Consider the following 21,306-nt stretch of genomic DNA (forward strand, 5'->3'; position numbering starts at 1 on the left):
TCTCACCTCTAGTATCTGGCTCCCTCAGTTCTCAGTCATCGTAATGCTGCCGCCTGTCCGTATCTGTTGTGATCACGCGACTTTGAGTGCGGGGAGCCACATTTGAATAAAGAAAGAGCCGCATGCGGCTCAAGAGCCACAGGTTGGCCACCGCTGGGCTACGCCATGTAAATCCTCTTGGGAATCTGCCATTTCTTATCCGGCGACTCCTAAGCCTTTTCACAAAGAGTATTCATTTCATGAGAGGGGGGAAACTTCACCTCAGGTTTTTTTCCCTTGAACAAGCAAATCCTTGTTTCCTGTACCGCAGGTTCATCAGAAATGTGTAAAACATCTTTTATAGCCACAATCATGTACTGAATACTCTTAACTAACCGTGGATGTAACGCAGCCTCAGTGAAATCGACTTCGGAATCAGAGTCCGTGTCGGTATCAGTATCTACCACTTGAGTAATTGGCCTCTTTTGCGACCCGGATGGGGTCTGTACCTGAGACAAAGCCTCTTCCATGGACTTTTTCCACACCTGCGTCTGTGACTCAGACTTATCTAAGCTCTTTGATAAGGAAGCTACATTTGAATTTATCGTACTGAGCAATGCTAGCAAATCAGGTGTCGGCTGCGTTGACAGTCCCAACTCTAGCCCAGCATCCGCTCCCCCAATAACCTCCTCTGGTGAATAACCTTCAGCCTCAGACATGCCGACACGTAGTAACGACACACCACAACACACAGAACGTCCCAGCTAGGTGACAGGCCCACAATAAAGCCCAGATAGAGGACACAGAGGGAGTATGCCAGCTGACACCCCAGCACCCATATATCGCAAGAAACGATATATGTACCCAGCGCTGCCTTATGTTAATATTAAGCACCACACTGCGGCCCTCCTCTGAAAATGCCCCCCGTTACTTGGGAGAGAAGCGTGGAGGTCCCGGCAGCGTCTATCCCTCAGCCGCGTGTTGTAGGGAAAATGGCGCCCGTGAGCTGCGGGATGAAGCTCCACCCCCTTCCCGGCGCGCTTCGGCCCGCCAATTTTAAATCTGAAAAAAGATGCCGGCGGGGGTCTGTAAACGGTGCCGAGGCACCTACAATCTTTAAGCCGTCCAACAAACTCCAGTAACATGCTGCCCAGGGCGCCCCCCCCCCAGCGCCCTTCACCCAGTGAAAACCGTTGGTGATGTGTGTGGGAGTGTGGGAGCATGGAGCACAGCGTTACCGCTGCGCTGTACCTTTACTGAAGTCTTCTGCCGTCCTGAAGTCTTCTGATCTTCTCATACTCACCCGACTTCTGTCTTCTGGCTTCTGTGAGGAGGCGACGGCGTGGCTCCGGGAACAAGCAGCTAGGCGCACCAAGTGATCGAACCCTCTGGAGCTAATGGTGTCCACTAGCCGAGAAGCAGAGCCCTTAACTAAGAAGAAGTAGGTCTGCTTCTCTCCCCTCACTCCCACGCTGCAGGGAGCCTGTAGCCAGCAGGTCTCCCTGAAAATAAAAAACCTAACATAAAGTCTTTTCTAGAGAAACTCAGTAGAGCTCCCCTAGTGTGCATCCAGTCACTCCTGGGCACAAAGTCTAACTGAGGTCTGGAGGAGGGGCATAGAGGGAGGAGCCAGTTCACACCCAGATTAAGTCTTTTTAGTGTGCCCAAGCTCCTGCGGATCCCGTCTATACCCCATGGTCCTTTTGGAGTCCCCAGCATCCTCTAGGACGTAAGAGAAATATACATTTATTTGCGCCCCTAGCATGGCAACATGGGTTGTTCCAGACACAAAGTTACTTGTTTTTATTATTGCTTTACTTACAAATCTGAATCAGGCCATGTGTGTCTACACAGTACTGCATCACTCTTTACAGTGAACAAGATAGCTGCGGGACCACATCAGTTCAGAGGTCATACTTCCCTGCAGACTGTGGGTACTAGTGCCCAGCATGTGTTGTACAGGAGAGTAGACAGTACAGAGGCACACTGCTCTCCAACAATTCCAGGGTTGCTAACATATATCAAAGGAAAAACATTATTTCATACGTAAAGTTGACATTTTTTACATTACACAGCACCATTTTCCTTCAAATGGTGACTTTATGCACTACATTTTTTTTACTTGGAAACCTACTTTCCATGTCTCCCTACCAAACTTGGAGACAGTTTGGTTATAAAATTGAGCTACAGATGGCTCTTATTAGGAGAAGCTTAACTATGGATAATTTATCTATCTCCCTATCTATAAATATGTAGTAATTTTCAAACCTGAGAATTCAACAATGGTCTTTGAGTATCCTGGGCGTTCTTTGAAGATTCAAATGAAGTAAAGGTGCCATCGTGTCTTAGCCTTGAAAAGAAGGTAATCGAGAAAGGGACAGTGTTGACATCCTGATATCTCAGTAGAGCAGCAAGACTGTCAAGATTTTGAGAAGCCTGCAATGGTGATGTGGCTAGACCAGTGGTTCTCAAACTGTGTGCCGTGGCACCCTGGGGAGCCGCGGGACACTTGCAGGGGTGCCTCAGGTTGGTGGTCCAGGACCAATTTAAACTATTTATTGTCAATGTAATAGGCAAAACTAGTGCTGGTGGCTGCCAATCATAAAATACAGTATGTGGACAAGCAAAAGCAGATCTTGTCCCTCATCACACAACTGAACGTAAGGATGACATACAAACACAATTTACTTAGTTTAATATTTTTTTCTACATTTCTCAATAAGAAACTTAAGCCTTGGGGTGCCATGAAAAAAATTCTAATACTCTAGGGCACCGTGGTTCAAAAAAGCTTGGAACCCCTGGGCTAGACTGAAGGGCAGAGCTCTGTACTGAAGATGTGAATCCTGGACTAAAAATTTGAATAGGCAAGGGTGTCCCTCCAAGATTGTAATATGAAAATATTCATTCTGATTTCCTGTGGATGCCAAAATTCTTTGGCTATCAAACACACTGATGTCAAACACTATGGGGTATATGCAATTGCGGTCGAATTCGCGGCAATTATCGCCGTTTTTTAATTCGACCAAATTCGCTAGGTGAATCCCGGCAGGTGCCTGCCGGGATTCACCATATTCAATGAAAAACGGATTCGCCAGAATCGCGGGCGAAAATCGGCCGATTTGGCGGATTTTGCCGCGATTTTTAAAAACGGGAAAAAAACGTGAAAAACCCGAAAAAAAAATGGCGTGGGGTCCCCCCTCCAAAGCATAACCAGCCTCGGGCTCTTTGAGCTGGTCCTGGTTCTAAAAATGCAGGGGAAAAATTGGCCAGGGATCCCCCGTATTTTTAAAACCAGCACCGGGCTCTGCGCCTGATGCTGGTGCCAAAAATACGGGGGACAAAAAGAGTAGGGGTCCCCCGTATTTTTAACACCAGCATCGGGCTCCACTAGCTGGACAGATAATGCCACAGCCGGGGGTCACTTTTATGCCGTGCCCTGCGGCCGTGGCATCAAATATCCAACTAGTCACCCCTGGCCGGGGTACCCTGGGGGAGTGGGGACCCCTTCAATCAAGGGGTCCCCCCCCCCCCAGCCACCCAAGGGCCAGGGGTGAAGCCCGAGGCTGTCCCCCCCCATCCAATGGGCTGCGGATGGGGGGGCTGATAGCCTTTGTGATAATAAAAAGATATTGTTTTTTCCATTAGTACTACAAGTCCCAGCAAGCCTCCCCCGCAAGCTTGTACTTGGAGAACCACAAGTACCAGCATGCGGGAGAAAAACGGGCCCGCTGGTACCTGTAGTACTACTGGAAAAAAAATACCCAAATAAAAACAGGACACAGACACCGTGACTTGTACAACTTTATTACATACTGCCGACACACACACTTACCTATGTTGACACGCCGACTGCCACGGTCGCCGACGATCCGAGGGTACCTGTGAAAAAATTATACTCACCTTCCAGCGTCCAGAGGTACATCCACGTCCAGAGGTAAATCCACGTTCTTGGCAAAAAAACAAACCGAACACCGATCCATACCGGACTAGAAAGGGGTCCAATGTTTTCACATCAGACCCCTTTCTCCCGAATGCCGGGACATCACGTGACTCCTGTCACTGACGTCCCTTCAGCCAATCAGGAAGCGCTACTTCCGTGGCGCTCACCTGATTGGCTGTCCGCTGTCTGTACTGTGACAGCGCATCGCAAAGCCGCTCCATTACTTTCAATGGTGGGAACTTTGCGGGTAGCGGTGGGGTCACCCGCCGGTCAGCCGCTGACCGGCGGGTGACCTCACCGCTAGCCGCTAAGTTCCCACCATTGAATATAATGGAGGGAGCTGTGCGATGCGCTGTCACAGTGCAGACAGCGCTCAGCCAATCAGGTGAGCGCAACGAAGTTGCGCTTCCTGATTGGCTTAGAGACCTGTCAGTGACAGCTGTCACTGACAGGTCTCATTCGTGGAAAGGTGTCCCATGTGTCAGCATGGGACCCCTTTCAGTCCGTTTTTGGTGTGGGTATTTGCGTTTTCTTATTTTGCCAAGTCCGTGGATTTATCTCTGGACCATGGTTGAGGTGAGTATTTTGAACTTTTCTTTACAGGTATCCGTGGATTCTACATGGAGAAGAGGACCGATGTCGGCGTGTGAACATAGGTAAGTATGTGTGTGTCGACGTATGAAATAAAGTTTTACTGTCGACGGTGTGTGTGTCCTGTTTTTATTTGGGTATTTTTTTCCCAGTAGTACCACAGGTACCAGCGGGCCCGTTTTTCTCCCGCATGCTGGTACTTGTGGTTCTCCAAGTACCAGCTTGCGGGGGAGGCTTGCTGGGACTTGTAGTACTATTGGAAAAAACAATATCTTTTTATTATCACAAAGGCTATCAGCCCCCCCATCTGCAGCCCATTGGATGGGGGGGGACAGCCTCGGGCTTCACCCCTGGCCCTTGGGTGGCTGGGGGGGGGGACCCCTTGATTGAAGGGGTCCCCACTCCCCCAGGGTACCCCGGCCAGGGGTGACTAGTTGGATATTTGATGCCACGGCCGCAGGGCACGGCATAAAAGTGACCCCCGGCTGTGGCATTATCTGTCCAGCTAGTGGAGCCCGATGCTGGTGTTAAAAATACGGGGGACCCCTACTCTTTTTGTCCCCCGTATTTTTGGCACCAGCACCAGGCGCAGAGCCCGGTGCTGGTTTTAAAAATACGGGGGATCCCCTGTCAATTTTTCCCCCGCATTTTTAGAACCAGGACCAGCTCAATGAGCCCGAGGCTGGTTATGCTTTGGAGGGGGGACCCCACGCCATTTTTTTTAATGATTTTACCCTTCCAGCATAAAAAAAAAAATAAAAAAAAAAAAAATAATATTTTAAAAAATATATAAATAATATTTGTGCCTCCCAAAAAAAAAAAAAAAAGTACCTAATCCCTTCTAATATAAATAGATCTGCTATTCCCAAAAAAAAAAACACCAAAAAAAACATGTTTAAAATTTTTTTATTTGTTTTCACCCTCCAAAGTGTGGCGGATTGAAAATGACGAATTTGCTGTCTAAAAGCACTGCTGTCGAATTTCAAAACTTGAATTGAATATGCTTTGGTCGAATTGCAGCACTTGTATCATTGCAGAAAAGTCGAATTTGCAAAAATTCGAATTTCAAAAAGTCGAATTTTGAAAGTCCGTTTTTTGGTCGGAAAGCACTGGATTGCATAGGGGAATTTTTTTTTTTGGTCGAAAATGACCCGAAATTCGACAATTTCGGGAATTCGACCACAATTGCATATACCCCTATATCTTGAACCTATGCAACCAAAGGCTGGTGGTTTAAGGATTGTCTGGCTTCTGCAGTGGAAAGAGGTTTGAGAAGAAGCCTGAAGTATTCTCTTACTCCGCATCTGGACAAATTACACCCAAAGACACAAAAGAAGCCATGGCTTGACAGAGAGTCACATGCTTCTCCTGTTCCATGGGAAGGCCTGAGGGAATCTAACCAAAGATATAACCCCACTCCTGGAGGCTCTGGAAGATCAAGCATATAACCTAATTGCATGACTCATATCACCCATTGGTCTAAAGAGGAAGCCTCTACAGCTGTCCTGCAAAAACATGAGCTGGGCTCCCACTGTAGCCAGTACTGCTTGTCCATAGGTTTATGTAGTTGATGTTCAGGAGTCTAAGCTTGTCTGTCTCTTCAGATCCATCATCCACCACAGGTGGAAGAAGGTTAGCTCTTTGGATTCTGGTTTCCCTTGAGGAAACCTGTTGATGATAGGAGGCCTGATGGAACCTCAGTCTCTTGGATCTAAAACCACTGCAGTGGAGAAAAGAACTCTTACCATCAGTCACTTGACAAATCATTCTGTCAAGCTCCATCCCAAATAAAACTACTACATTATTCTTGTTAAATTGGACAAGCCCAATTCCATAGAGAAATATGCAAACTGTGGTATATAGCTGCACATCTGCGATATATCCTGTCTTAAATATCTATGTAACCTAAATGTGATATTTAAACAATGGCCCAAAACTAAGATGGGATCATGTGGTCCCCTGGAGCTTTTTCATTAACATAGTAGTAAAGTGTTGTTTACAAAATCTTGGAATCATTATTCATGGCCAAATAGTAGGTTCCTGGTTTAACCAAATCTAGGACTCTGCTTCCATTGCCAATTTATTTTGTGGGTACTTTGTGCAAACCATTTATGTTATGGATTGTTTAGGTGGCACTGTTTCTATGCTCCAACCCTTTTAAAGGCACTCACCGTACTAGCATACCAGCATACTGTATAGCTAAACCAACATGTTCAGTAGCCCCTACTGACCACAATGTTCAACATATGGCAATATACCCAGTGTCCAACACATAATACAGACCCATACCAAGCATACAGTATCATTTTGATAAGCCTTATGGTCATTATATAATATGGTCATATGTCCAAGTTAGAAAATGCCAATTGACACCTGAGTTCTCTGAAGAAAAAGGAACTGTAATGCCTTAAATAAATTGCTTAAGTTACCTATTGCTGGTGGATGACTAGATGACACTTTGCCTACCAAGAGGTTCATGGTAACTGTGGTGATTGCCATGCGCAACAGCTGTCTTGGCTACTGCCAAAATTCCCTCTTAATTCGTAAATCTCTAGAATAAAGCAGTTACTTTTTATCTTGTATACTTCATGGATATTCTGTCTTTGTTGTTTAACTATTTATTTATAGGTGGATGCTGCTGATGATGATGAAGAAGGTGAAAACGAAGAAGCTGGAGGTGAAAAATTCATTTAACATTTTTAGAATATTGGGCAGTGTCAGACATAGGTTCATGGAGACTGTTTCAAGAGCCAGACACAATAAGAAGAAATGTTCATACTGCTCAAGAACCAGTATTCTGGGTCTGAGATATAGCTTATAGTACAGTTTATATAAATAGCATGCTATGGGTTCCTTAAACTGTCTCTGAAATGCATAGTACCATCGCATATTCTAGATAGATTAGTGCTATGCTTGTAAATGTGGATAGTAAATTCTTATATATTTATTTAATTAATTTGCATTTACAAATTTACCACGGAGTGTGCATGTCTGTGAACACAAAAAAAGGCATTTACCGTACTTTTTAGAACCATGGTTTATTGTAATTTGCAGCCATTTGAAATATTGAGAGATATAATAACATACATCACGCAATATAAAAGCATCATAGCAAATCCAGTAACATGCACTGAAATAATTAAATTGAAATTTAGAAAAAATTTAGGAATAGTATACTGGGGGAAAGCTTGGTTGGAGTATTCTATTATCTGATGAAAAAAAAAAATCTGGACCATGAATACTAAATGAACTGTTCAAAAGATGAAGTAAAATACAGAGCATACGTTTGATGCATTATTATTATATATTTATTAACAGTTTCTCATATAGTGCAGCACATTCCATTGCGCTTTACAATTGGAAACAATAGTGAAAAAACAAAACTGGGTAATAACAGACAAACATAGAGGTAGGAAGGCCCTGCTCGCAAGATTATAATCTATAGGGAAATAGGCATGGATACACAAGGATAGGTGCTATCTATTGCATAATGGTCCACCAGATTGCAAAGGTTCTTGGTGGGCTGTATTATATGGTCACACAGCAATGTTGGCCTGGGTCAGGAGGATGGGAAAGTGAAGAAAGAGAAAATATGTGAGGATGTGTGTGGACTGTGCAGTGGGGATGTAATTGGATAGGAAAGTTTATGAAGGTTATGTGGGCAGTTCAGAAATCTGATAAGCTTGCCTATAGTTTGATCTTGATGGTTTGGAGATTAGAGGGAAGTCTTATTGTGTGTGGGAGGGCATTCCACAAAGTGGGTGCAGCCCAAAGAAAGTCATGCAGTCTTGAATGGGAGTGAATAATGAGTGTGGATGAGAGACATAGATCTTGTGAGGAGCGAAGAGGACGGGTTGGGAGATATTTTAATATAAGCGAAGAGATGTACGTTGGTGTAACTTGGTTAATGGCCTTGTGTGTGAGTAAAAGTATTTTAGATTGAATACAGTAGAATACAGGTAACCAATGGAGGGATTGACAGAGCAGATCCACAGATGATGAATGTCTAGCTGGGAAGATTAGCCTCGCAGCTGCATTCAAAATGGATTGTAGTGGTAAAAGTCTCTTTTTGGTAAGACCAATAACATGACTATTACAATAATCAGTGCGTTTGATAATGAGAGCATGGATTAGAGTTTTTGCATTGTCTTGTGTAAGGTATACTCAGAATTTGGATATGTTTTTTAGATGCATGTAATATGATTTTGAGACAGATTGAGTTTGTGGAACAAAGACAGTTCTGAGTCAAGGATGACAACTAGGCAATGTGCTTGTCGGGTACTATTGATTGTCGAGTTCTCAACAGTGATATATATATATGATATATATATATTAGGTTGGTAACTACTATTGGTCGGTGGAAATATAATTCTTTCTTAGAAATATTAAGTTTGAGGTGGCGAGGTGACAGCCAGGCTAAAACGGCAGAAAGGTATTTAGTGACACGGACCAATACAGGTGGTGACAAATCTGGGGAGGAGAAGTAGTTTTGAGAGTCACCCACGTACTGATGATACTGGAATCCAAAAGAGCTGATTAGTTTGCCAAGAGGTGTGGTATAGATTGAGAAAAGTAGAGGACATAAGACTGAGCCTTGCGGTAGTCCAGCTGATAGAGGTAACGAAGAGAAGGTGGATTCAGAGAAGCAGAAACTAAAAGAGCGATTAGATAGGTAAGATGAGAACCAGGAAAGGGCTGTGTCCTAAAGACCTAGGGATTGTAGTAGTGGTCAACAGTGTCAAAAGCAGCAAAGAGAGCTAGAAGAATAAGAATTGAGTAATGGCCTTTAGACTTAGCAGTTACCAGATCATTCACTACTATAGTCAGTGCTGTTTCGCCTGACTGAAGTGTCCAATAAGTTGTGTCAGTTAAGAAAGTGTGTGAGGCGATTGTAGGCAAGTTTCTCAAGTTGCCAGGGGGGGGCACAGGAGCTGAGTGATTGGACGGTAGTTTGAGAGAGAGTTTGGGTCAGAATTTTGTTTTTTTCAGAATGGGAGTATTGACTGCATGCTTGAACAGTGACAAAGAGATACCTGTACTGTTGAGAGAGATTACAGATTTTAGTTATTGTCTGGATGAGCACAGGTGACAGCTTTACTTATTTGTGAGGGTATAGGATCAATAGGAGAGATAGTAGAGTAAAATGACGAGAAGAGTGTTGATACTTCATCTTCATTTTGGGAACAAATGAAGAGAAGATACCAGAGGGTTCAGGTAGGAAATTGAGCAGGTCACTGGCTGAAGAAAAGCATATTGTACCATTTAATTTTAGATCTTATCAATCTTGTCCTTGAAGTAGGAAGCAAGACATTGCACATTAATAGTGGCTGGTAGGTTGGGTGAGGGATGGTTGAGTGATTTAAAGGTATTAAAAGGTTTCCTGTGGTTACAGGATTGAGCAGGGATTACAGTTTGGAAATATGTTTGCTTGTCAGTGACTAGGGCAATACGATAGGAGTGGTAGGTATCGCTTGGAGGAAGTCGCTTGGAGTACCAGATTTACACCACTGATGTTTAACTTTAAGTGATAATTTCTGTAGGTGTTTTGTTAATTTAAAGTACTACGCATCTAAGTCTGTGTGTGGAGTGTGATATGTAGCTGGATCCACTTCATCAAGTGCTATTTCTAGAGTCTGGTTAAGGTTTGATACAGCCATCTCAGGAGAAGTGAATGCAGAAATAAGTGAGAGCAGTTGTAGAGGTAGAAAGTTCCTGAAATATAATTGTGTTAATATTTCTGCGGGTTTGAGAAGAATTCAGTGAAATTGAGTTTGAACTAATGGAAGAAAGCATTTAGATGACAAGATTGTAATCTGAGAGAGGGAAACTAAACATAGTCTGGTGAATACAAGATCAAGGCAGTGGCCCTCCTGATGTGTAGAGGAGTCAGTCCAGTAGGAGAGGCCGAGAGCGGAAGTTAGAGAGAGTATAGAGGTATGAGCAGCAGATTTCGGACAATCAATAGCGATATTGAAATCACCCATGATGATGGTGGAGATGTCCAGGGGCGGATTGGGATAAAAAAAAAAAACAGCACTTGGAAATTCATGGAAGAAGCCCTAATGGGGGTGAAGCCTGATGAAGGGGTGGGGTCTGTTGAAGGGGTCATGATCCCTTCTCATAGGGCCAGATTGTATGCAGTTGCAGCCTCCCTTCTGTCTTTTGCTGCAGTTGTGTCTGAGACCAGGGGCAGCACAAGAGGTATAACATACTGTGTAGCCATGGCAGCATCACTGACTGGTAGAGCTGCTGTACTGCAGAGATGGAATAACAATCAATAGGGACAATGCAGTGTAATGAGTGCAGTGTGCTGCTTGTCATTTGGGGTTTGGGGCGACATGACAAGACACAAAACAGGCCCCACAGACACATCTGCCTACCAGGAATCTTCCTGGTGAGCTGTATGGCCAATCAACCCCTTGAGATGTCAGAGGATAGGAAGTGATTACGCCAGACAGAAAAATCCTCCAGAAATTGTTTGTGTTGCACAGGTGGGCAATAGATAGCTGCAACACAATGAGAGAAAAGAGTGTAAAACCTGATAGAATGTACTTCAAATATTGTGAATGTGAGTGATGGAACCTGAGGTAGAACTATGTATGTGAAAGATTGTAATAGTAATAATCCAACCCTACCTCCTTTACTGTTACCAGGCCTGGAGGTGTTTGTGAAGTGGAAACACCCGTGTGACAGTGCTGGAGACCGTGTCTGTTTGCGTGAGCCATGTTTCTGTTATAGGCAGCAGGTTGAAGTTGTTAGAATGAAGAGGTCATGGATGGATGTTAATTTGTTAAACACAGAGCATGCATTCCATAAGAAACATTTTAATGATTTGGTGATGGGAAAGATGTGATGTTTACAAGGTTGGCTAGATTTCTAGATTGCTAAGAATCAGGTGAATGTGAGTGGGGCAAGTGATGGGGTCCGGATTTGGTGAAATGTCACCAGCTAATAGAAACAGGAAAGAGAGATAAATATACTCTACTTCTCCAAGATTTGTGAATGTGTTTTTATGATGACAAATTGTGGATGTTATTGTCAATGTATAAAGATGAGTAAAAAGCTCATGTGTGTTAATAAGAGTGGAGTGGATAATTGAAGCGGCAATGTGTGCAGCGGCGTAAGTTGTATTAACACACAGGACTCCTATTTTATTTATAGGGGGCAACCAGCCAGTGTCCCGCGGGCCGGCGGGTGGGGGCGGTGGGGCAGCTGGGGTATCCATTGATCACCTGCTGCTCTGAAGTGATGATCTCTGAATGGGCATGTATACAGTACAGGGATGTGAGCCGAGGGATGCCCAGCTGCTCAGCATGAGTAAGCCATGCAATGTATTTCAAAGACTAATAGTGGAACTACAGTAAACACAAAACACACTCAGTGTGAGATCCTAATTCACAAATGGTCATATTAGTTCAACAGTGTAGTTATTACTGTCTGGGAGCCATTCTGCATAAGTCAAAATGCAGGAGTACTATGCTTACTGAATGAATGCAAACAATAGTTACTGGTTAAGCTCTTGTTCCATCTCCAACTGCATTGTCTGACACATTGTACAAAGGCCATACTGCAGTCTGTGACTAGTTTTAGTTTTAACTAGTGGACCAGCTTTGTCCACTAGCAATATTCCCTTCAAGATGTGCTGTTGATGTGCTGGACGGACATCAACAGAATGCTACCCCTTAGTGTGTCCTGTATAATTCCACCTGTAACATCTATAATAATATGCTTACTTTTTATTTAGATGCAGGGAATATCCACTCCTTAGATGCTGCCGGTGAAGAAGAAATTGTGGAGGTTGAAATTGTGAAACCGAAAAGAAAACCAATCTCCACTCTAAAGGTAGTCTTGTAACTTATATGGTTAATTGCAAAGGGGAATACTACCAACTGTAGCTTCTATGGGGTTTTTTTTGGTCTGTTGTTTTATCTAGGGCAATGCAAATGAACAGTTATGTTTGGGAGACACTGACGAAGGCTGACTTTAAATTTAAAAGCTATAACTTCAAATGCCAATGTGTCACAAAAAGGAGGAGATACAAAAGAATACAATACAGTTTATGTATATTAAAAATAAAGGGCAAAATTGAAGCAGAATTTATTGTGCTCAAAGAATATTCCTTGTCATCATGTTCACATTATTATTATGTTTTATATAGTGCTACCACTTTACGCAGCGCTGTATAGAGAATATCTAATCATTCCAGTGGCGTGCTGTGAGGTCATTGGCTGGGGAGGCACTGCAGCCATAATGATCCACAAAATCCGGCGATGAACCTTACCGCCACTTGTGATGTCATGGAAGTAGGCTGACAGTGCCTGCCTACTTCTATTTTTTTATTTAAACATTTATTTATTTTTTGCAAATATGTGTTTTAGGTAGCCCTTGAGTTGAAATAGTTGGGGCATTGGGATCAGAGTTAGGTACCCCTTTTTACACATTACAGGAGACAGTCCCCCTTTTTACACATTACGGCAGACAGTCCCCCTTTTTACACATTACGGCAGACAGCGTCCCCTTTTTACACATTACGGCAGACAGCGTCCACTTTTTACACATTACAGCAGAGGTCCACTCTTTACACATTGCAGCAGAGTCACCCTTTTTACACATTACGGCAGACAGCATCCCCTTTTCACACATTACAGCAGAGTCCCCCTCTTTACACATTACAGCAGAGTCCCCTTTTCTACACATTACGGCAGACAGCGTCCCCTTTTTACACATTACGGCAGTCAATGTCCCCTTTTTACACATTATGGCAGACAGCGTCCCTTTTTACAGATTACGGCAGACAGAGTCCCCTTTTTTACATGTTACGGCAGACAATGTCCCCTTTTTACACATTACGGCCGACAGCGTCTCCTTTTTTACACATTACGGCAGACAGCGTCCCCTTCTTTTTACACATTACGGCAGACAGCCCCCTATTTTACACATTAAGGCAGATGGTCCCCCTTTTTTATACATTACGGCAGACAGCGTCCCCTTTTTTACACATTACGGCAGACAGCGTCCCCCTTTTTTACACATTACGGCAGACAGCGTCCCCTTCTTTTTACACATTACGGCAGACAGCCCCCTATTTTACACATTACGGCAGACAGTCCCCCTTTTTTATACATTACGGCAGACAGCGTCCCCTTTTTTACACATTACGGCAGACAGCGTCCCCCTTTTTTACACATTACGGCAGACAGTCCCCCTTTTTTACACATTACAGCAGACAGTCCTCTTTTTTACACATTACGGCAGACAGTCCCCCTTTTTTATACATTACGGCAGACAGCGTCACCCTTTTTTACACATTATGTCAGACAGTGTCCCCCTTTTTTACACATTACAGTAACAGAGTCCCCCTTTTTTATTTTTTTTACACATTACATCAGCAGAGGCCAGTGTGTGTGTGTGTGTGTGTGTGTGTGTGTTGATGGTACTCACCTTGGGGAGGGGGCCACGATCCACAATCCACAAGATGCAGACACTCTCCTCGGGTGCTGGCAGCTGCGGCGACGTTCCGGAGCCCCTTAGAGCGGCAGTAGGAGACAGCCTGCGGCAGCAGGAAGCTGGTCTCAGGGGCTGAGTAGGGGGATGACTTAGGGACAGTGGCGGCGGGACTCAGGGATGGCGGCGGTGGGACAAGGGGAAGGTGTGTGGTTAAGACAGCGCTCACACTCCCTTGCAGAGGCGGGACAGAGAGGAGGGCTCCGGGACTCCATTTCGGGCTGACAGGGGCAGCAGGCAGCTTCCCGCTCCACCGCTGCTGCTGGTCAGTCTTAGCAACAGTGGCGTGCTTTGGGTTGAAAGCATGCCCCTGCCATGACCCTGTCAAAGAGGTACTTCCACTAAGTGCCGCTTCAGCTACATTTTTTAATGGGCTTATACTGCCCAATTCTTGGTCCCGCCTCCCCGCTTCCTGCCCTTTGCACTGACAGCGGGAGGCACCGACAACGGTGCCTCCTAAACTCATTTAAAATGAATATTTTAGACACTAAGATATTATTAAAATAATACAAAGCCTAACGCATATACTTATGACACAGAATATGTGAAGTATTTTCTTTGTATTATTTTAATGATTATGACAGGGGAGGCACTGCCTGCCCTGTCTCCCCTGACTGCACGTCCCTGAATCATTCTCATAAGTAATTGCTCAACTGGAGTTTATAATCTAAATTCTTAAACACACCTTAGGGACCATGTTTCATAGCAGTCAGCTAACCTACTAGCAGGTTTTGGGCACATTATAGTAAACTAGAACATCCGGAGTAAAGCCACGCAAGCATGGGGAGAATATTTACAATTACACAGATAGGGCCATGGTTGGAACCAAAATCATTATCACAGTACTGGGAAGCAGCAATGCTAACCAGTGAGTCTCCATGCTGTCCATTTGTTGTAATGCTTGGGATTTGCCATATTGGGAATACTTTTAATAGACAGCAATATAAATAATATTTCAAGCAATATAAACAGCTTCTTTAGAACAATTATTCTTATTATTCCTCTAGGAAATTTATATCACTGTTAAAGCAGATGCTAATGTCACAACAGAGGGGTTAATAGCGACAAATAAATGCTCATTTAATCTCATCTCATTTATTTACTACTTGTAAATGTAGTTTCCAGTTTACCTAAGAAACACAAGTCATTTTCTGGTCTAAAATATCTCTGTACAGGGGCATCACTAGGGTGGTGCCGGGAATGCAGACTGCACCATCTGACACCAAAACAGAAGAGCTGCTTTGCTATACTGGTGTCACCCCCTTGGATGGTGTCACCAAGCAGCGGTGATGGTAACGCATGCCACACTGTGCCAGGAGCAGCTGTGACACACGCCATTGTCTCTGATAAATACATCGCTTTATATTGTCAGACACATAACATAGAAGGTATCCTAGCCATGAGACTTGCAACCATTCAAACAATGGACTTCATGCAGAGTTGGATATAAATGTCAATTTACAATATATATTTTGCCAGTGTGCAACATTTTATATTTACTGCTCTCAGCACCAAGGGGGCATGTAGATGCTGCCAAAGTACAGCAAGGAAGTGTTAATGCAAAATGTACCCCAAAATGGCCACCAAAGAATTGCAAATGTGCATGTTAACAGTATTAACTGAGCAATCATAGATATCGTAGCATTATTCTTGAACAGTGGTTTTCAAAGCCAGTCCTTAAGTACTGCCCACCTGGACCTGTCTCTCCCTGATTACTGTTAGGGTCTCCTGCTCTGTGCTGCCACGTCGTCATGGCAACCGGGAGACAAGTGCTAGCGGAGTAACCTGAGCGTAGCTGATACTCCGGTTCGGGTCTTTTGCTGTGCAGTGGTTACAGGCTCTGTGCACGGCAGGGGATCCGGTGCTGGTTTTTGTGCTCACAGTCTGTGAGGTCTGAGTGGGGCGTGGACAGCACCTGCTATATAAACCCTCTTCTCAGGTTAGGCAGATGCTGCTGAATCTTTGTTGGTTAGTCAGTTCCTGAAAGCTACTAGTACTGTGTAAACTTTGTATTTGTTTGTTGCTTACTGCAAATAGGCCTTGGGATTTGGTATTACACTCTGCCAATCCAGACCTAGCAGTAAGACTGGAGTCAGTCGTTTAACCTGCTGGGGTTCTTTTGCTACTCTGTGAACCTAGCAGGTTTGCGGCTGTATTCTCAGACTTGCCTGCCAAAATCCTTTCTCACTGTGCAAGGTGTTCAGGTGTCAGTTTAGTGGCAGTAAGCTGAACCAGTGCACTGCAAGTGAAGACTAGGATTGTGGAGACTCTCCTTGTGTCTATTATTCCATCTCTGACCAAGGAGTTTACTGCCACACCCGTTGGTAACCCTTTAGGGTTTTGCTGTTGCCCTTAGCAACAGCATTTCGGATTCTCTACGTATTAAATCACAACATCTCGCTTCTTTCCATCTGAGCACTCCTAATACTAGGGAGACACCCAGTTTCTTAGCCTTTGGGCTTCTCTGTTCACTTTGTGTTTATTTTGTTACCCTATCACCTTCTGTGTATGTAATGTCATATTCCCCAGTCTGTCTGTGAGTTCATTTGTTTTGCATCCCTCTCCGTTCAGACACCAGTACATTCCTGCTGGCACTGGTGTGCATAACATATTCAGCAGCCTAATACTCCTGTTGAAATTTTGTGGGAATATGGAGCATACCCCTCAAAATACTTTGCAACAGGTGGTCGATCAGGTGCAGGTCCTGACTCGACAATTTAATGATTTGTCCATTAAAATGCACACCTCGCAGGCCGCTGGCGGAGCTCCCGCAGCAGCAGTACCTTCAGGGGTTAAGGAGCCGAAAGTAAATCTCCCAGATCGTTTTTCTGGAGATCGCTCGCAGTTCTTTTGTTTCAAGGAGAGCTGCAAGCTATATTTCCAGCTTAGGCCTCAGTCTTCTGGGTCGGAGATTCACCGGGTGGGCATAGTGATTTCCTTGCTACAAGGAGACCCACAGGTCTGGGCATATGGGTTGCAGCCTGACTGTCCGTCGCTTAAAAGTGATGCTTTTTTTACGGCACTGGGCATGTTGTATGATGACCTTGACAAGACGGCCTCAGCCGAGGCTCAGATTTCGATCCTTAAGCAAGGGCGAAGGCCAGTTGAGGTTTATTGTACGGAGTTTCGGAGGTTGGCCCATGATACCCAGTGGAATGACCCAGCCCTGAGACACCAGTACCGAAGAGGTCTTTCTAACCAGTTAAAAGACCAACTGGTACAATATCCCTTGCCTGATAGCTTGGATCAGCTCATGCAGTTATCCATTCGGGTGGATAGACGGCTGAGAGAGCGCAGGCTTGAAAGGGAGACCGAGGTTTCCTTCTTTCCCAAGGGAACCTCAGACTCTGAGGAATTTTCCGAGGAGCCTATGCAGATTGGGGCTACCCGCCTCTCCTCGCGTGAGAAGACGCGGAGCAGACAGCAGGGGTTATGTTTGTACTGTGGGAATAAAGGTCATGTGGTAGTATCATGCCCAGAAAAGCCGGAAAACTTCAGGGCCTGAGGGTGATGGGAAATATCCTGTCAGGCCAGAAGTCAGAATTTCCCAAGAAGACTTTTATCATTCCGGTGACCTTGAAGATCCTCGGTCAAACTGTCAAGACTGAGGCCTTTGTGGACAGTGGGGCCGACGGGGTTTTTATGGACCGCCAATTCGCCCTGAAACACTCTGTTCCCTTAGTACCCTTGGCATCGGAAATTGAGATTTGTGGGTTAAACGGGGAACCATTATCCCAGGGTAAAATTACCTCTTGCACTAGCCAGATTTCTTTGTTTATTGGAGCCACACACTCTGAAAAATTGTCCTTTTATGTGACTGTCTGTACTTTTGCCCCATTGGTGTTGGGGTTACCCTGGTTAAAGGCCCACAATCCTCAATTTGACTGGGTCTCTGGGGAGATTCTTAGTTGGGGTACTGATTGTTTCAGGAGTTGCTTGAGCCTTCCAGTCAGGCTTTCGCAGCTAAGTTTGCCAGGATTGCCAGGATGTTATGCAGATTTTGCGGACGTGTTCTCCAAAAGAGTTGCAGAGGTACTACCTCCCCATCGCCCCTATGACTGTGCCATTAATTTGTTGCCGAATGCTAAGCTTCCCAAGAGCAGGTTGTACTCCCTGTCACGTCCTGAGACTCAGGCTATGGCAGAGTACATTCAGGAGAACTTGGCTAAGGGATTTATCAGACCTTCACAGTCTCCAGTTGGGTCGGGGTTCTTCTTCGTGGGTAAAAAGGACGGTTCGTTGCGACCCTGCATCGACTTCAGGGAATTGAATCGTATCACGATTAAAAACTCATACCCACTCTCATTTCGGTCTTGTTTGACCAGCTTCGTACGGCCACCATTTTTTCTAAGATTGACCTACGCGGTGCGTACAATCTAATCCGAATAAGAGAGGGGGATGTATTGAAGACTGCCTTTAATACCCACTCCGGGCATTATCAATATTTGGTGATGCCTTTTGGGCTCTGTAATGCCCCGGCAGTCTTCCAGGACTTCATGAACGATGTGCTCAGGGAATATTTGGATAGATTCTTAGTTGTATACTTAGATGACATCCTAATCTTCTCCCATTCCCTGGAGGAACATCGGAAGCATGTACGCTTAGTCCTCCAGAAACTCAGAGACCACCGGCTTGGGGCGAAGCTGGAGAAGTGCGAATTTGAAGTTCAGCAAATCGCATTTCTAGGATATATTATCTCTCCAGAAGGTTTCCAAATGGAGGGTTCCAAGGTACAGGCAGTCCTGGATTGGGTGCAGCCCACTAGTTTGAAGGCGCTTCAGCGTTTTCTGGGCTTTGCGAATTTTTATAGACGATTTATCGCTGGATTTTCGTCTATAGTGGCGCCCTTGGTGGCACTCACTAAGAAAGGGGCGGATGTTGCTCACTGGTCTTGTGAGGCCAAAGCGGCTTTTGCCCGTCTCAAAAGGGCATTTGTCTCGGCCAAGGTGCTGCGACACCCAGATCCAGAGCGTCCTTTTGTGGTGGAGGTGGATGCCTCTGAGATGGGTATTGGGGCAGTGCTCTCTCAGATGGGGGTGTCTGATAATCGCCTTCATCCCTGTGCTTACTTTTCCCGTAAATTTTCACCTGCCGAGATGAATTATGACGTGGGTAACCGGGAATTGTTGGCTATTAAGGATGCACTCGAGGAGTGGAGACACTGGCTTGAGGGGGCTAAGTTTGTGGTCTCAATTCTCACCGACCATAAGAATTTGGCATATTTAGAGTCAGCGAAGCGCCTCAATGCCAGGCAGGCACGATGGGCTTTGTTTTTTGCTCGCTTTAATTTTTTGATAACATATCGCCCTGGGTCAAAAAACATCAAGGCTGACGCGCTCTCGCAGAGTTTTGCTCCAATCCAGGAGACCACCGAGGAGCCATTGCCCATTGTGTCCCCATCATGTATTAAAGTGGGCATTACCCAGGACCTCTTGTCATTAGTCCTTAGAGCACAGGAGCAGGCTCCTCCAGACCTTCCGGTAGGTCTTTTGTTTGTGCCTCCTAGGTTAAGACAGCGAGTGTTCTTGGAATTCCATGCCAAGAAGTCGGCAGGTCATCCGGGTATTGCCAGAACTCGGGAGTTGCTATCTAGGGCGGTGTGGTGGCCCTCGGTGGCTAGGGATGTGGATCAGTGGGTTCGGGCATGTGACATCTGTGCCCGAAATAAGACTCCTAGAGGGGTTCCTGTTGGCCCATTACATCCACTCTCTATTCCATCTAAGCCATGGACCCACATTTCAATGGATTTTGTGGTGGACTTGCCCAAATCCTCGGGGATGACAGCCATCTGGGTTGTCGTTGACAGATTTTTGAAGATGGCGCACTTCGTTCCATTGGTTGGGCTGCCATCGGCCAGACGCCTGTCTGAATTATTTATGCTGCATGTTGTGCGCCTCCACGGGTTGTCACTTGATGTGGTCTCTGACCGCGGATCCCAGTTTGTGGCCAAATTCTGGAGGGCATTTTGTTCCGATCTCCAGATTTCTGTCAGCTTGTCGTCAGGCTACCATCCGCAGTCTAATGGGCAGACTGAAAGGGTGAACCAGTCCTTGGAGCAGTTCCTCAGGTGTTATGTCTCCAAGTGTCAGACTGACTGGGTTGCTCATCTGTCCATGGCGGAGTTTGCCTATAACAACGCGGCTCACTCTGCTACAGGGATCTCTCCCTTCCTTTGTGTGTATGGGCATCATCCTAAGGCCAATTCTTTTGACCCCCTGGACTCCACGCCTGGTGGTTCCTCTGTGGTTTCGGTCCTTAGAGGTATTTGGAGGAAAGTGAAGAAAGCCCTTGTGTCTGTGTCATTAGTGACCAAAAGGGTTTTTGATAAGCGGAAGAGACCCTGCAGCTTCAAATTAGGAGACTTCGTCTGGTTGTCTACCAAGTATTTGAAGTTGAGACAGCCATCTCATAAGTTAGGCCCCCGGTTCATCGGTCCTTATAAGATCACTAGGGTTATCAATCCGGTGGCATTTCAGTTAGATCTACCCCGTTCTTTGGGTATCAATAAAACATTTCATTGTTCCCTTTTAAAACGGGCGATTAGTAATCCTTCTTCCAGTGGAAGACCTTCCCCTCTTCTGATACGTGGCCAGAGGGAGTTTGTTGTTGAAAGGATTCTTGACTCCAAGATGGTTCGGGGTCGGCTGTCATTTTTGGTGCACTGGAAGGGGTATGGCCCGGAGGAGCGGTCGTGGGTGCGCAGTTGTGATCTTCATGCCCCCAGACTGTTACGCTCTTTCTTCTCGCAGTTCCCCGATAAACCCGGTGGTAGGGGTTCTTTGACCCCTCGTCAGAGGGGGGGTACTGTTAGGGTCTCCTGCTCTGTGCTGCCACGTCGTCATGGCAACCGGGAGACAAGTGCTAGCGGAGTAACCTGAGCGTAGCTGACACTCCGGTTCGGGTCTTTTGCTGTGCAGTGGTTACAGGCTCTGTGCACGGCAGGGGATCCGGTGCTGGTTTTTGTGCTCACAGTCTGTGAGGTCTGAGTGGGGCGTGGACAGCACCTGCTATATAAACCCTCTTCTCAGGTTAGGCAGATGCTGCTGAATCTTTGTTGGTTAGTCAGTTCCCGAAAGCTAGCTAGTACTGTGTAAACTTTGTATTTGTTTGTTGCTTACTGCAAATAGGCCTTGGGATTTGGTATTACACTCTGCCAATCCAGACCTAGCAGTAAGACTGGAGTCAGTCGTTTAACCTGCTGGGGTTCTTTTGCTACTCTGTGAACCTAGCAGGTTTGCGGCTGTATTCTCAGACTTGCCTGCCAAAATCCTTTCTCACTGTGCAAGGTGTTC

The 21,306-nt window shown here is 45.4% G+C and overlaps 1 protein-coding gene and 1 long non-coding RNA gene across 2 annotated transcripts in view; one reads left to right on the forward strand and one right to left on the reverse strand.

Moving 5' to 3' along the window:
* Positions 1-7,179, reverse strand: part of LOC135055752 (uncharacterized) — a 39,106-nt gene extending 31,927 nt beyond the window's left edge. The window contains exons 1-2 of the long non-coding RNA XR_010243800.1: positions 6,940-7,179; positions 2,248-2,329 (exon numbers count right to left, since the gene is read on the reverse strand). This is a non-coding gene — a long non-coding RNA (uncharacterized LOC135055752). The remainder of the gene's footprint in view (positions 1-2,247; positions 2,330-6,939) is intronic.
* LOC135055750 (fer-1-like protein 4) overlaps positions 1-21,306 on the forward strand; it is a 346,065-nt gene that overhangs the window by 231,863 nt on the left and 92,896 nt on the right. The window contains exons 32-33 of the mRNA XM_063960172.1: positions 7,139-7,187; positions 12,255-12,352. Of these exons, the coding sequence (XP_063816242.1) occupies positions 7,139-7,187; positions 12,255-12,352 (147 nt within the window). The remainder of the gene's footprint in view (positions 1-7,138; positions 7,188-12,254; positions 12,353-21,306) is intronic.

Source organism: Pseudophryne corroboree, chromosome 3, assembly GCF_028390025.1.
Source record: "Pseudophryne corroboree isolate aPseCor3 chromosome 3, aPseCor3.hap2, whole genome shotgun sequence".
Classification (NCBI taxonomy): Eukaryota; Metazoa; Chordata; class Amphibia; order Anura; family Myobatrachidae; genus Pseudophryne; species Pseudophryne corroboree.